Source organism: Cyanistes caeruleus, chromosome 13, assembly GCF_971803275.1.
Source record: "Cyanistes caeruleus chromosome 13, bCyaCae1.hap1.1, whole genome shotgun sequence".
Classification (NCBI taxonomy): Eukaryota; Metazoa; Chordata; class Aves; order Passeriformes; family Paridae; genus Cyanistes; species Cyanistes caeruleus.
Genome location: NC_141713.1, coordinates 6,558,889 through 6,574,873, shown reverse-complemented (window position 1 = coordinate 6,574,873; position 15,985 = coordinate 6,558,889). Strand labels below are relative to the sequence as shown.

Below are 15,985 nucleotides of genomic sequence, written 5' to 3'. Positions count from 1 at the left end.
CTATTAAACCCATAATCCTAATACATTCAGACTATTTCAAACCAGGGCAGAGAGTTTCCCTCTATACCCACCCCCCAACCTGGAGAGGTCATGGAGTTCAGTTTCCCAAACAGTACTTATCGAAGGATGTTTATCCCGGAGCATTTCTGGGAAGCTGTACATACTCAACACATCAGTAACTGCAATCAGTTAAGTGCTCCATCTAATCTGATGGTCTCCTGGTTATCTGCTTGAAAACCTGGCTCACTATCTCACAGAAGCCCTTACACTCCCCGGGGAATTGCTCCATATCATGGTAATCACAGCAACCTCTGCCAACATTAACCAGCTCCTGAAGCACCACCTCACAAAGCTCACACAACCAAAAATCAACCATAGCTCTGGGTTTCACCACTCACTTTTAAATAAGCAAAATGGAAAGACTGTTTCCTCAAAGGTTTCATCAGAATATTACTTCCAAGTTATTTTGAAAGTGATCTGTTTACTAGTGATACAATTAAGCTCTCTAAGCTTTTCATACCTGAGCTTCAGATCCACCCTAATTTTTTTCATCCCACTTCAATATAAACAAGCCATAATCATTACTCATACCTCAAAATATTCAGTTGTGGTTTTCTAGTTAGCTTATTTTCTCTTCAGTAATTTAAAATAGAACATCATAGTCCTGTATTTACATTGCATACATCCTCAGGATACATATTAAATTTTGTTTTCTAGACATAAAGTGTAACAATCTGTTCCATTTAGACAGCTGCCTTTAAATGCCACTGAGAACAGTAAATAGCCCCACTTTTGACAGCAGTAACAACTACGTTCTTTAGAAAGTTACAGTGCAGTTGTAATTATTAAGACAGACATGATTATATGGCACCTGAAAGAAATGCTGTGTTTGGAATACCACACTAACAAGACTAATCCTTAATTATGGATATTCTGAAACTGTGGATTCCACTGGAGTTCATACAGATAGATAACTAAGAGCATGGCCCAGGAACTGCTTGCTGAGGAGGGACAGTGTATGCCAGGTGAAGAGCACAGCTGTGTCTCAGGGACCATGCTCTTCCCCAGCCACACACTGTCCTGAGCTCTCTTCTGCCTCCCAGTTCATGCCTAGCTTGAGCATGGTTGAGTACACAAATGGTTGAGTACCCTCTGCCTGTCCCAGCAGGAGAAGGGAGCCCGAGGACCTCTGATGTCAGGTGCTCCCATGGCCAGTTCTGCGGCTGTGTCTGGTTACTGACACAGCACATGAGTTCAACAGCCTCAAGAGACTCAGGTGGGTGAAGCTTTCCACAGCTCCTCTGCCCTGTGGGATGACAGCAAGTGAACTCCCTGCCCTCTGCTCGAAGCCAAGGCTGGGTGCAGGCAAAAGCAAGGAGAAGCCTCCATACAAAACCACCCCCTCCTCAAAATTCAGCCTGGAGCTGTGCTCAGTGGTAGATCTTCTACCCAGCTTCTGCCTGCAGAAAGCCATCACTTCCTAACTTTTGCCTAACTTTAGTTAGGCTCCTACTCCAGGCCTTTGAAAAACTGACCTTTAAATGTGTTTGACAACAGCATTCTCCTCTGAGCAGCAGTTCCCCATCAGGCTGTGGCATTCCAGGAGCTGGCGGAGGCTCCCGGCTCGCTCCTGCCTTCAGAGGTTTTGCTGAACAGCAGCGTTTTGTTTCCAGCCCACAAGAGCCCATAGAGACGTGCCAGCTCAGAGGCAACGCTAAACATCTTTCAAGAAGGGATCTGACATTTTCTTTTGTTCTCATTTCTATAGTATTTTCTCCCTCGAGAAGGTTATTTGAAGTTATCTGGTGCTGACATTTAGGGAAATGTGAAGCATGAATTGCAATAGCTGTTCTTAGGTAGTGAAGCAGTGCAGGACAGGGTGTCCCACTGCAGGCATTGGCCAGCATGTGCCTAATTGTTCAAATGTTCCTACAGTGCAATCCCTGCAGTGCTTTTCTCTCTCCCACACACAAATCAACACACAAGCACCAGTATAAGGGTGCTATATGTTAGTACAGAGGTTTTTCTAATCTAGCGCTCCATCATGAACCAGGGACATCTCTTCCATCCCACTCTAGCAAAACAGAGTTTTGTGACCAAAAGGATGCTTCTGCATGCAAATCCTTCCTGCCACAAACACAAAAATTCCCCCAAATTCCCTATGTGTAAATATCTCACTGCAAAAAAACCTACCAGATAGCTCTGGAACATATTTTATATCACTAATATTCTTCAATTAAATTTGCATTTAGTGACATTATAGTTATTCACTTCTATCTATACACACTTCACCACAAGATGCCAAAACACCCAAGAGTTACAGAATATGGCACATCAGAGCTTTCTCTTCTCACTGTGGATGCAAATCTATTAACATACAGAGCCCTGCATAACCACAACTTCCTGGCACACCAGCACACGCTGAGGAAACCAACGTAAATCTTATGGCCTGATTTCCCTAAGGGCTGATTTTCCAAAGAATAATCAAAGTAAAAAAGAGAAACCAGATCTCAGACTTCCTGCAATATCAGCAACAATTCAGAGTTTCAAAGTCTTTGTTAAGATCACTCTGATCATATTTGTATCACTTAAACCAGAAATGTCTGCATTATCACAACACTTTTCAAATGCAGAAAGAAACATCAGTGACTTCCACGCAGAGGAAAAGAATACCAAGTGTTTATCTCTAGTGTTTATCTCCTTGTAAACATATGACAGCTGCTGAATCCCTACAAGGATCCATTAAATATGATCAAATATTTTAATGTCTGCTAACATGGGAATTGTCTCCTTGTATTGAGCATTACAAAAGCAGACAGCAAGCTGGATAAAAATAAAGCAGGAAAATCTGTGGAAAACCCTATTGCAGTGACCAGAACTGAACCTGCTGCACCCAGCCCTAGTGTTTGTGCCATTGCATCTTACAGAAGATAACAGATGCCTCACAGTCACATTCCTGAAGTGAAACTGTTTGCCGAAATACCCTGAAAATTTACAGCAAGGATTTGAACATACTGGAATTAGTCTCCTGGTCCCACATGTCTTTCCTTTTACAAAACCCCTTGTGACAAAAGAAGCAGAACTGCAAGGATACAGACACACCACAGCACCCTGAACATCTCAGCACTTCTGCTTCAGCAGCCACAAGAGACTTAGGGCCAGCCTTGGGGTTTATTTATAAGCTCTCAGTAGCCCTCACTGCTGTGGTTAAGGGTTAAGTTTTCCCATCCTTCCCTTCTTTTATTTGCAAAATTGTCCAGGCTTATTTTGGGAAACTGCAGTGTTAACCCATGCTGTGTGCAACCAGGGATGTTATATAAACCCTCAGGGCCAGAGCCCTGAGTTCTCCAAGAACAATCACATGTATTTTTCATGTTACAGTCATTTTGCACCTGTGCTACAAAACAAATATTTACTGCAAGTGCCAAATTTCTGGCACAAGGATATTTCCAGGAGCATCAGATATTCTACACAGAGGCTTCTTTCAGAACAGAGCACTATACTGATACACATGCCACTGTTACACACATAAAAAAACCCTGTCAGGCTTTATGTGAAAACACTGACTGTCAGCTCATGCTGTTTCATATGAGAAGACCCAGAGAAAACCTGACTTATGATTATATATTTTATACCTTACATATTTTAAGGAGGCTGAAGGGCAAGATATGGGGTGTGGATGGACATCACATCCCATCTCTGAGCACAGAGGCCACCACACCCTTTGGAAGGTACATGGCAGGTTCCCAAGGCAGGGAACCCTTTCTCCCAGGCTTTTTAGCTCTCCCCAACCCTCAAATCTCACTGTGTCCCACAAGTCCTCACCGCTCAGGGACTGGTCCGCTCCCAGCACGTTCCATTCTGCAGGCAGCTTCAGGTGTCGAAATGCCAAGGCCACCTTCTCATCCAAGAAGTCCACGTCTGCAGCAGGTGGCCGTGACCGGTCCAAGAAGCGTGTGAAATTCAGCGCCTGCTGGTTGCCAGCACAGCTGGCCAGAAACTGGGCGGCATCGTAGGCTTCGTCCTGGACAAACTGGAAACTCTCTTCTGCCACAACCAGAACGGGGTGACCTTCTCTAGAGGCACAAAGTGCCACCTTCACTGTCTCACAGCAGTCATGGCCTGCAAAACAAAATTCAGACAAATGGTTAAAAAAAAAAAAAAAAAGAAAATTTGCATGGGCTGAGGAAACACAACTGAGCAATTCCTTTGGCATACACACACACTCTTTGCATTAAATCAAATAAGACCAAGTTATTGAGGGTCACAACTCGAAAAATAATGCTGTCTTTGGAATTTATATGTATCATAAGAGATAAGTATTTGTTATAGATTTTAAAAGGAAAATATGTATCACTCTTCTCTGTCCCAGTATAAACCAAGAACTATAAGCCACCCAGGCAATTTATATTCAGCAACAAGCAATCTCAAGAGTTTTAAGTAATTTAAGTAAGAGATTTTGCTAACGTACCAAAAGCCAGGTTCTACGGACAAACTCTTCTTTTGCAGCTCTCCAGTAACTCATCAGAAACTGGAATCTGAGTGTTGCAAAGCTACATACTCCAAATGCTGTCACAACACTTGGCTTGCACTGAAAACATTGAAATTCCACCTAAAACAAAGATCTAATGGCTGTGAGAGCACGACCTGCCTGGGCATGCCCTGTGTGTGCTCATTGCTGCACCTGCCCCTTGCATTTGGGTTCACATGACAAAACTAAAAACTAAGCTGCTTCTGCTAAATAAAAACATGGAAATGGCCACTTTCCATATTTACAAAACAGGAGGGTTGGAAGTTTGGTAATTTCATTATTTATTTAGGCGAGGGGAAACAGGACAAAGGAGGCCCTGGCATGGCAGCAATTTCATTGACTCAGAAACTTGAGGGGAAAAAAAAAAAGCAAACACCAAACCAAACCAAACACCTTTTTGGAATTTTAAAAGGAAAAATATACTATGTGTTCAACACAACCAGAACTTGTAGTTGTCAGACATGCCCCTTCAATAATAAGGTTTGTGTTTCAAGTTCACTGTGTAGCAGTTTCTTGTTCCAGCCTCAGACTGACGTCATGGCTGTTTTTGCCAGAACAGCGTGGACCCTGCACTAATTACTGGAAAAGCTTCTTTTTTGCCCATGACTTCAGCATACTACCACATTCATGAAACCCTGCTTAATTAAATACAAAATGACGATTTATTTTTAAAGGCTTGAAAATTCAATTTAAGCTCCCATTTGTGGTCAGTGGGAAAGTTTCCTTCTTCTTTTGGGTCCTTTTGCTGTTGATTTGCCTGACAAAAGGGAAAATATGTCCCTAATCTTCATGGTCTTTCAGCCAACCTCACAAATCTGTTCTGAGGCTTTTGGCATCTGTACAGATTTTGTCTGCTGAAAGAGGCAATCCTGAAGTTAATTGAAAGGTCAAAACTGCTATTAGGACACTGCGGGTAACACCAAAATTGTCAGAGATGAGGCTGTGGCTTCCTAAGGAGAGCAAATGCAGCTGGAAAGGTATCAAAGGCAAGTGGAGAAGGGGAGGAAAACACACATGGATGTTGCTGCAACTGCTCAATACAACCAGGATGTTCTGGAGCTAAAAGGTGAGAAAACTTCTTTCCTTCCAGCACCAGATGGCAATTAGCAAGAGGATGATGTGAAAGCTGAAAGAATAGATTTAACTAATTTTGTTGTTTTGAACAGAGGTAGGAAGAACTTCTTCTACTGCTCTTGAAAATAGTGAATGAAAATGTGCATTCTAATAATTACTGTATTAGTACTCAGCTGCTCAGATGAAATTCACAGATTCCACACATCCTGACAGCAAAAGCCCCCAATGTTCAAGGGAGAAGTGGAGGGGGGAACTGTACAACTTTGGAGGAATTTGCCTTTAAAGACAATTAGAACTGTGCATGCCTCCCCCTGCACCTTCTTGCTCTGCTGATCTTCCTAAGGACATCAAATACAGAGCAGGGAAGACAGACATAATTTTGTTTCCAGTCTCCATGAAAGCAGTGATCTCTGTGCCACTGTGAGAGGGCTGTGCCAGCCTACAGGAGCTGACTCAAATCCTGTGAGCTGGGCTCTCCCTAACGCAGAGCAGCGAAGGTTGCTAGAATGCAGAGCTTAAGAAAAACAAACACAAGAAAAGCCTTCCCTTAATAGCATGAAGACAGCTAAACCTTTGATTCAATTTTTAAAAAATATTTTCTGTCTATTCCCATAAGAATCCCATCTGCAGAATAACCTAGAATACAACTACTCTGCCAGCAGACTTTCAGGATTGAAGCAGCAGGCAAAAATGGCCCATGAGCAGCTACAGAGAAACTATTTGGGATAGTCACTTCCTCGTCACAATGCCAAACAACTCTGCTGTGGGACAGCAAAGGCTCCTCCATCCAGACAACAACTGCAGAAACCTCTGTCAAGACGTGTGGTCTCCTTAAAGCAGCACATCATGGATGTACACAAAGTTCCCTTGGATGGAGCGTGTGTTAACACCAGCTGCAAAATGCAACACAAGGGAAGGTGATAAAAAGACCATGTCCTGACCTGTGGCCAACAAGGATTCTACTGAAACTTCCCCAAATGTTGAATGCAGCCTAGAAGAGAAAGTGACAGACCTGGCAACCCATTTTTAACTAACAGGGTCAAACAAGCATCAAGCATCGTGCTAAATCCTAGCGAATGTTCTTCAGAAGGGCAACTGCTTTCAGTGCTTTGATGTTCTACTTTCTCACATTTGAGAAGATGTCAGACATGGAGCTAAGAACGTGGGACAGGTTCTGACTTCTGGCAAGCAGTTCAAATGAAAGGGGAGCCAGTATGTAACAAGAGCAGACAATACTAGAAAGATTGCTCAAGAGGTCTCTGCCCCGCTGCTTTGAAATGGCTACAGGAACAATGTGATCAAACATGTCCCCAATACAGGAACTTTCTGAAGGAACCATCAGTGGGAGCAACACTTCTCACCACATCAAAGATCCAATGGCTTGGACTAATGTCTATATTTACAGCCCTTGTCCCAGAGCATTACCAGAAGGGAGCTGAGCTCTCTGGACTCTTGGGAGGTGTTATCACTGCCAAACCAAATCTGTTTTCATGAGGTGAAGTAACTCATCCACAATCACAGAGCTCCAGGCAGTGCCAGAACAGCCAGCATTGCTCCTGTGCCTCACCTTTCTGCTCTCTCTGGCAGACAGCAGGGCTTTCTTCTAACATGGGTTAAGCACCAAGTTATGCACCAGTCAAGCATCAAGTTATGCACCAATTCAAGCATCAGGGTGGTTCCATCACCTGTGTCCATCCACTATGGACTGCTGTAATCCCCTCATAAACCTGCCTAGATACGGAACAGAAAAATGTCTGACACTGAAAAGGGAAAAAGGAAAAACTCTGGGTGTGTCAATGGGTTGGTTTTGATGTTCTGGTGGAACAGAGTTAATTTTCTTTGCAGTAGCTAGTGTGGGGCTGCTTTGGATTTGTGCTGGAAACAGTTTTGATAATCCAGGCATATTTTCCTTCTTGCTGAGCATTGCTTATGCAGACCCAAGGCCTCTTCTTCTCACCCACCCCACCAGTGATCAGGAACCGGGCACAAGGAGTTAGGAGGGGACACAATAAAGACAGCTGACCCCAAGTGACCTGATGGATATCCAGACCATATGGAGTCATGGTCAGTGCATAGAGCTAAGGAAAGAAGGAGAAAATCTCCATTAGATGTGATGGAGCCCCGAGGATGGCTGAACACCTGCATGCCCATGGAAAGCAGTGATCTAATCCCTTGTTTTGCTTTGTTTGCATGTGGCTTTTGCTATTAACCTGGCTTTATCTCAACTCACATTTTCTCACTTTTGCTCTTCCAATTCTCTTCCCCATGGTACAAGAGGCAGCTGTCTGGGACTTAGTTGCTGACTGGGGTCAAAACACAAAAGTCAGGAATAGGAATGAGCCTATTTTCAAAGGTTTGCATTTCCACAGGCTGAAAACACAGGTAACTGAATAAATCACACAGATGAGAGCACCTCAGAGAAGGGATGAGAAATCTCCATGCTTTACAACACCATCTCAGACTGCATGGCTACACTTCCCTTCTTCATCCATTTTTTTTTGCCACAGGTATCAAATGTGGTCATTTGTGTGCTGCCTCAACTGTGATAAAAATCAAACAATACATCCCTTAATTCCAGCAACATTGCATTTCATCCCATTTCTCCTTTTACTCCTCAGTTACTTTAAATCTAGCTTGGAAACAACTCTTGACTTCGAGCTGTTCTGAGAAATACCAACAGATTGCAAGAAAATACAGAAATTGAAAAACTATTTCAGTCTATGCAGGGGATGGGTACAGCAACTAATTCTGCTGCTATAAAGCAAATTCCTCATCTACATATGAAACCATGCTTTCAAAATTATTTTAAATGAGACAACAGCTCTTGAACTGAAGAATTCTTTACTGGGAATGAACGGGGACACTTAATGAAGCTTGTTCTGGGGAAAATACAAGAATGAAAAATGAAGACATGGTGCTCTGGTCTGTCTGTTCTTATCCCTGAAGAGATGAGATGTATCAGCATGATACCTGTGCTTCCTCTAAGTGGTACTGCTGCAGATCAGCGAGCATCAGAATGGGGAGATTTCTCAGCTGCCAGTCATTAGCAGGTAAGTTAAAGTACAGCTTAGACCTGTCCATCAATTGCTACCTGTGCCTGTGATCTGGGGTGCAGTTAAAAGGGCATCACCTGAACCCTTCAGACTTTTTCTTGTTTAACAAGGCCTACATGGAGACAAAACACCCCTAAATAGAGCTTTATAAAAGATGATTTCATTTCCTACTCCTCCAAAAGTGGAAATCCTGTCCAAACCTCCTATTTTCAGAATTGACATTGGAGCTATCAAACAATGGGCCCCCAGCCTGGGCAGCTATTTAAAGCCCTGCTGGAAGCACATGTTTGGGTTTGCTTGGTAGGTGATTAAAGACTAATTGCATCCTCCAAGTTACCATGGTGGAGCTGGGTTGAAAGAGGTCTCACAGAGAGACTTAAGGACAGGAAAACCAGACAACAAATGCTGTGAACCTCATGAAGGATCTCAGATTTGCATCCAAGAGATGCAAATCTGATCTGGTGGCTTGTGGAAAAGGAAGCCAAGGGATCTCCTGTGACCATCCAAAAAGTGCTTCTTTTCTGCTTCAGAAATACTGAACTCTGGTTCTGAAAATCAGAGCCCATCTTTAAAGTGCATTTGTGAAATGTACACAGTTACTGTATTCACTCTTGCAACACAGGAAGCTTTATGAAACACACAGGCACTGCACCAGCAATGGACAGGAGCCTCTGCTTTTCCTTCCAAACCTTTCACTGGAAAGGTAAAAGAGAGACTGAAGAGTGGGTGAAGATGTTTTTTAAAGGCCTTTACACACTGCAGATGCCCTAAAAACCTAGAGAAGTGTAAGACCCCACACAGTACATTTTAAATAATTTCAACACAGATTCAATCACTTTTTCCTGTGACTGATGTCATCTAGTATGGGCATAACTTCCTTTTAATTACACTGCCTCAAGCAATTAAATACACCGAAGAGGATGAATTACAAAAAGTCTTCTTGGCTGTGCTGTTTTAGTCTATTTTAAGGGGGCTTTTGTTTCACAGTTAAGAGTATTTTCAAATCCATGACTGGTATTGCCAAGTGGCCATTTGTTATGCAACTTGTTTACCCTTCTCGTCTACCAGTACAAAGATTGTAATTCATGAAATACAGCTTTTTCTATGAAGAGTTGTTTCTTAGGGGAAAACACAGTCTGTGGTAGAAGTGAATAAAGCATGACCATATGTAAAGGATTTCGCAGTAAAAGAAAAGTTTGAAATGAAGATATTTCCAAGCTAACTGAAATTAATTTTTTTTATTCTTTTAACTAGCAGAAAGAAAGTAAGGAGGAAAAAAACACAAAAAAGAAGAACTCTGAGAGCTATGGAATTAAGAACAAGTTAAAGACCGAAATTTCTCTGCCTTAGCTTAAGGATGGAGAGAAGGCTCAGAGTGAGTCAATGAGAATGTGTCAGCCCTGTGGAAACTGTTGGCAGGCAGCTACCAGCAGACAGACAGTCTCTCAGACCCTTTTTCTACTTCCAGTTTTGAGTCTCCTCTCCTTTGAAACTCACACAAGAATCCTGCACCTTTTGAGTTCAACAAACATGAGACAAGTGATTTTGGTATTACAGAGCTCAGAGTGATACAACACATTGCAACAGTACTCACCAAGGCAATTACATCTCACAAAATTTACTGCTTGTTTTGGTGACCTGGCTCACAGACAAGGTGTTTCTTACCCTTTACTTATTTGATCAGGAGCTGCTGCAGTTCTGGATTTCTGGATTGTTTCTCCCCGTTTGAAATTTCATTTCAAATTTCCCCCATGTCTCCCACACTTTCCAGAACACCAGTCATCAAATGCAAAGCAAAATACAGCTGCTATGGTGATGGCATGCAAACTTTTGCAATAAATGCATCACACAAACACTGGAGCTCCCAGCACATCAGCTCCTGCTAGAAAATTTCCCCAGATCTCCGCAAGAGCTTCCTGATACTCAGTGGCCTCCACTGGCCACAGCAAGCTGTGGTTGGGACTTTTGACTTGTGTGGACAGTGATGAGGTCATTCCTTCTTCTGCTGGTTTGTTTGTCAGAACATGATTTGAGAATTTTTATTATTGGGTTGGGTTTTTCCCCACTGGGGAAAAAGGTGCTCTAGCAGAGAGGCAGGAGATAAGGCTGCTGTCTTGCAATGAATGTTTCAGTTCCCTGCTTTACACAGATTTCCTTCACTACCATGTGCAATCTGCTTGGCCTCAGCTACCCTCCCTACTTTGCAGAGATGGTGGGAAGAAAAAAATGCATTAAGATTACAGCAGTCTCAGCTTCTGTAGGAATAAGGACTTGCTGAAAAGCTCAGTTAATGACCAACATCAGTAGGACCAGCATCTGCGACCTATGAGGACACATCCATCCCCAACAGCACAAATTCAGCAAACAACAGTTTAACCACAGCACAGATGGTATCATTTCTCTGCTTCCTTCCCTGCTCAGACTTTTGATGCTTTCTTATCACCCAAACTCCAGTGGGCAAGCCTTTGCACAGAGATCCCTACTGGAGCACTGCCAGTACCCTTACACCTCCACCTGCCACCTTAACGCTGTGTCTGATAAAAAAGTGCTTGAAACTGTGCTCAAGAACTACACAATGCCTCTGATATTGCTTCCATTAGGGAGAATTTCAACCAGATTAATTAGAAGAACTGTAACCGTGACAGTAAAGCCAACAGTTAAATAAGATTTTGGTAGCTTTTCACTGAGACAAAAAAAAAGCTTTGATGATGTGTGATGTAACCTGGTGTGTCCTTAAGCTGGCAGAAGAGCTACTGAAAGCACACAAAACATCATTCCCTGGCTAATTCTTGAATCTCAGCAGCTAATTTTGACACTTCCAGTTATGACTGATTAGCTCAGATGAGAATCTGTTTCTTACAAAGGGAAATTAACACAGCCAACAGCAGGGCAGGCTAAATAATCCATCCCATTCTTCAGAGATAGTGCATAAATACAAGTATTCTGAAGTTCAAAGAAGTGATGAATCTCTTTTTATCCACGTTTTCAGGTAAAATAAAGCTGCTCCCATAAATTTACAATCAGAAGTCCTTTCTTTTGTTATGTAGAGAAATAAAAGCTCACATTTGAACAATAGGATGGACTATATATATTCAGTGTTTAAGGCTGATGATTAAAAAAGCATAGGAAAGAGGCACATTGCTCTAGAAATTCTGTAAGATTCAGCAGTCATTTAAATCTGCAGCAATAAGCTTTTATTTAAATAAAATCTCTCAGGATACAGAGAATTTTCACATACAATGAGAATTTATGATGTATTTTGACAGCTTGTATTTCCATTTTCTATAATATTTCACCTAAACAATTTTATGTTGTTAAGATTTCTTTTTAAATATGCTTTTATTTGAAGGCTTTGCTAAAACATTCTGATTAATTTTGGCAGCAAATGTAATGAAATAATTTGTCTTTTACACCTCCATACATCAAAAAACCTACTGAAAAAGTCAAGAAACATAAATTACAAATCTAGGCTTGCTTTTACTTCAACTTTAATAGAATTACAGTCACCCCTGTCATCCCAGTGGCTAGTGGACTTCATCAGAAGTCTTCTGGGGACCACATGAAATTTTGAGGACTTGGAGCAAGAATGAGGGAAGAGCCTTTGAGTCCAGAAGGGATGCAGAGGAGGATGAAGGAAGGCAGAGTCTCCTGAGGGAATCAGCCCTTCTGTAATCCCCTTGGGCTGTCCCCGAGGAGCTGCTGTGCTGGCAGGGATGTGCAACAGTCCTTGCATCACAGGAACAAATAAAAGATGCTCAGAGCTGGAAGTAAAGGGTGAGATTTTGGCTAAAAGCTGTTTGCAGGAGTTTTCTTGCAGAGCACTTGCTAAGTGCCCGGGGCTGGATGTTTAAACAAGGGCTGGTCTCTCACACACTGCCTGTTGTTCATGGCTAATCCCTTCGAGGTCAAATAACACTCTGAGTAACCACAGCCATCGCCAAGGCAACTGCAGAATATACAGAGTAAACACATGATTACAGATTCACTGTGCGTCCAGGAAGGAGGAGGAGGAGGAAGAAGAGCTGCACTAAGTCACACTTCCACTGAAATCAGTGTAGTCAGTGCTGAAACAACACTGGACAAATGCAAGGGTGTCAGCAGAGGGTATGAAAAAAATTAGGCTTTTCCTATTTCTTGTTTTTTCTTTACCCAACAAACTTCTCACCACTGAAGTATTCTTTTCTTAGTTAGTCTCACCAAAATGTGGTATCTGCACAGATAAGGGTGTTATCCACATGGCTACTTTACATCTCAGATGTCACCTCTTCCTTACAGCCCTGGATAGTGCAGGAATGATATACTATCTTTCTGAAAGGTCCCTTAAAACTCTGTCTGAAACAAGCTGTATTTTGGGACAGCACCCATCCCAGTCTAGCTTCACATGACACAAGATCATGGTAAAAAAAAATAATAAAAATCCATTATTGCTAAAGGAACAATTGAGAGAAATTCCCTCTTTTCCTTTTGAATCATGAATGGTGTCAGATTTCCCACTAACAGCAAAAAAACGAGCTGCAGGGAGCCCTCCCCAGTGACTCAGTTCTGTCTGGGGCTGGCAGGACAGGCAGTGCCCAGAGCATCACTCTGGTACCACCTGGCAGCAGCGGTGCTGCAAGGACAGCAGTGATGGGAAAGCATCGTTCCCAGTGCCCGGAAATCCCATCCAGCACTGCTTCCCACATGGGCTGAAGGGAACACTGAAGCTTTTCAGTTCCTTTCTTGGCGCAGCAGCCACGGCCTCGAGGGAGAGGTGAAGTCATTTGGAGCAGGGCTGGCAGAGCCCCACGCCCACCACACAAAAGCAGGGAAGGAGTCACCCCCTCTTGCTCTTCTGGGAGAAAATAAGCATTAATCTAATTGACTGCACGGGGCTCCAGTCATCAGTAGACATAAAAAGACTTCTCTTCCCAAGCCAACTGAACAACATGAACAGCACAAAAAGAGGAGGAAATGAAAAAAACAGAGTGGCCAACTTTTAGCCACTCATTCCCAAGAGAAAAAACTCCAAATTTTACTCCATGTGCATCTCTCACACAACAATACTTAGGAGGTAGGCAAAAAGACAAACCCAAGAAAAACACTTGATGGCCTGTGCTACACTGTGTGTAGCGAAAATGTCAGGCGTTTTTCTCACACTGGTAGCAATGTGCTGCATAGCAACAAGTCAGAATGAAAGGTTAATGGTGAGGACTGCAGCCTGGAACACGCTCATTCCCACGGTCCTGAAGTCACCAAAGGGAAATGCCGGTTGGTTTTGTTTTGTTGGTGGCACAAAGGATAAAAACAGTGGTGGGCTTTCATGTGGAAACCCACCTCATCCGAACCAGCCACGGAAAGATGGCACCAAGCAGCAATCACCTGTACTGCAGCAGCTCCAGAAATGCTGTGTGGGCTCTGAGCTGAACAGGATTTAGGAGAAAGGGCTGCATTTCACCAGGAAGACACAGTGAACCTCATCCAGTCTAGCAGATGATAAGTGTAGCTAACACTTAGGGGGCTGTCCATCATTTGGGCAATAGCTTCTGTAACCTTACAAATGTATCTTCCACCATCTTTCCTGCATTTAAAAGCTTTTTACTATGTGTATGTGTGACTATGAGTTTTCTACAACAGCATCTCATAGTTACATATTAAATAACAGTAATCTCAAAAATAAAAAAATCAAGAAAGAGGTCTTTAAAAGGCAAAAGCAGTCATCCAAACCACATGTTCCACTCCTTGTGAGCGTGTAAATGAGGAAAAAGACAACAAAGAAAACAGCATTACATTCCAGTCCACTTGTAGTAACCAAATTTCACAGACTGATACACTGATATGCAAAGAAAGGCAATTGTTTACCAGGAGAAATTGTCTCCAGACTCCCAGGATTAATCTTTCTCGTGCTTGTGCAGTGTTGGACAGTTGATCCAGTGAAGACCAAGTAAAAAACTACATCATCTTCAACTTTATCTTCCTCAGTCAGCTGCACTGTAATAACAGAGTCACCCTAGGAAAAAAAAACAAGAAACAAGGTTACATTTACATGACCAAGAACTGCATCATCTAAAATAAAACTACTCTTCCTACAAGAGTCACACTCTACATTCATTCACTCTTTTCAAAGGATTCAGATATGCAAGTCAACCGTAGTAACAAAGCCAGCCAACATTTAGGAAATATGCTGAACGTTTCTCTAGGAAGAGACATGTGGAAATCTCCAGAGTATATTCAAAATAACAATATAGTGAAATCACACCAAATCTGACAAAGACTTGTACATCCCACACAAAGGTTTTTGTACTCACACACACATATATATAGAGAGAGAAAGAGAGAGGGAGAGGGAGAGGGACATATCCCATCATATATAGATAGGTAAAACTCCAGAAATGAGATAGTGGCCTAACATTGTCTCCACATTCAGAAATTTGAAAAAAACACCCTAATTCTTGCTTGAATGCTCACATTTCCCCTGTCCAAGCTAGCACTGCAACCATAGATCCAACTTGATCACTGAATACACCTCTCATCCACAACTCATAAATGCACAAAGATACCTAAGTTTCATATCCACTGAGATTTTTTTTCCATTTCCCTTACAAAGAAACAGTAACTGTGGTGGTACAGATAGCTCTTCTCTCTCATCCATAAGCTCATGCCTTGGTGAAAAGCTCTGTGTGTTAGCAAATACTGCAGTTCTTCAAGCCTCGAGGGGAAAAAAACCTCTCATGATGTTGGTTAAACTCTCCTGCTTAGTATTATGGAGGGTTTACTTCGGTACCTCAGCATATTTTAGTATTTAGCTCACCTTTGCTCTCAGGAAAAATTATATTTATAAAAGGTGCACACAGTTATCACAGTTAACCCAGCAAAGGGCACAGTAAATACACCTGAAATTCCCACATCTGCACAGGAAAGAATGGGGGCAATATGAACCAATTTCGGTATCCCATGGGGAAGGGAAAGCAGGGAAAGAAGATGGCTTATAGTTACTGCAGAACTAAATGACCCATTTTCATCTGAAAAAATCCCAAGACTCATTTAGGCGGGAAAAGACCTCCAAGACCATCAGGTCCATCTGTTATCCCAGCACTGTCAAGCCATCACTAAACCATGTCCCCAAGTGCCACATCTACACAGCTTTTAAATGCCTCTGGGGTCTCCCCATACTTCGTTTATTAGCCTGAAAAATTTATATAAACTACAAGACACAGAGAACAACAGTCTGTGATGTGACCTTCTGTCCCTTTTCTATCAAGATCAGAACCAGGTGGATGCCCCAGTTTTACACGGCAGCTGTGGCTGCCAGCTCTCTGCCACCACCCCACTGAGCATACGGTTACAGCTG

At 42.5% G+C, this 15,985-nt stretch overlaps 1 protein-coding gene across 46 annotated transcripts in view; it reads right to left on the bottom strand.

Annotated features, from left to right (window-relative positions):
• AKAP13 (A-kinase anchoring protein 13) overlaps positions 1–15,985 on the bottom strand; it is a 201,160-nt gene that overhangs the window by 112,467 nt on the left and 72,708 nt on the right. For all 46 annotated transcript variants that reach the window (XM_086849725.1, XM_086849721.1, XM_086849739.1 and 43 more), the window contains 2 exons: positions 14,497–14,644; positions 3,826–4,122 (listed from right to left, as the gene is read on the bottom strand). In XM_086849725.1, the coding sequence (XP_086705851.1) occupies positions 3,826–4,122; positions 14,497–14,644 (445 nt within the window). The remainder of the gene's footprint in view (positions 1–3,825; positions 4,123–14,496; positions 14,645–15,985) is intronic.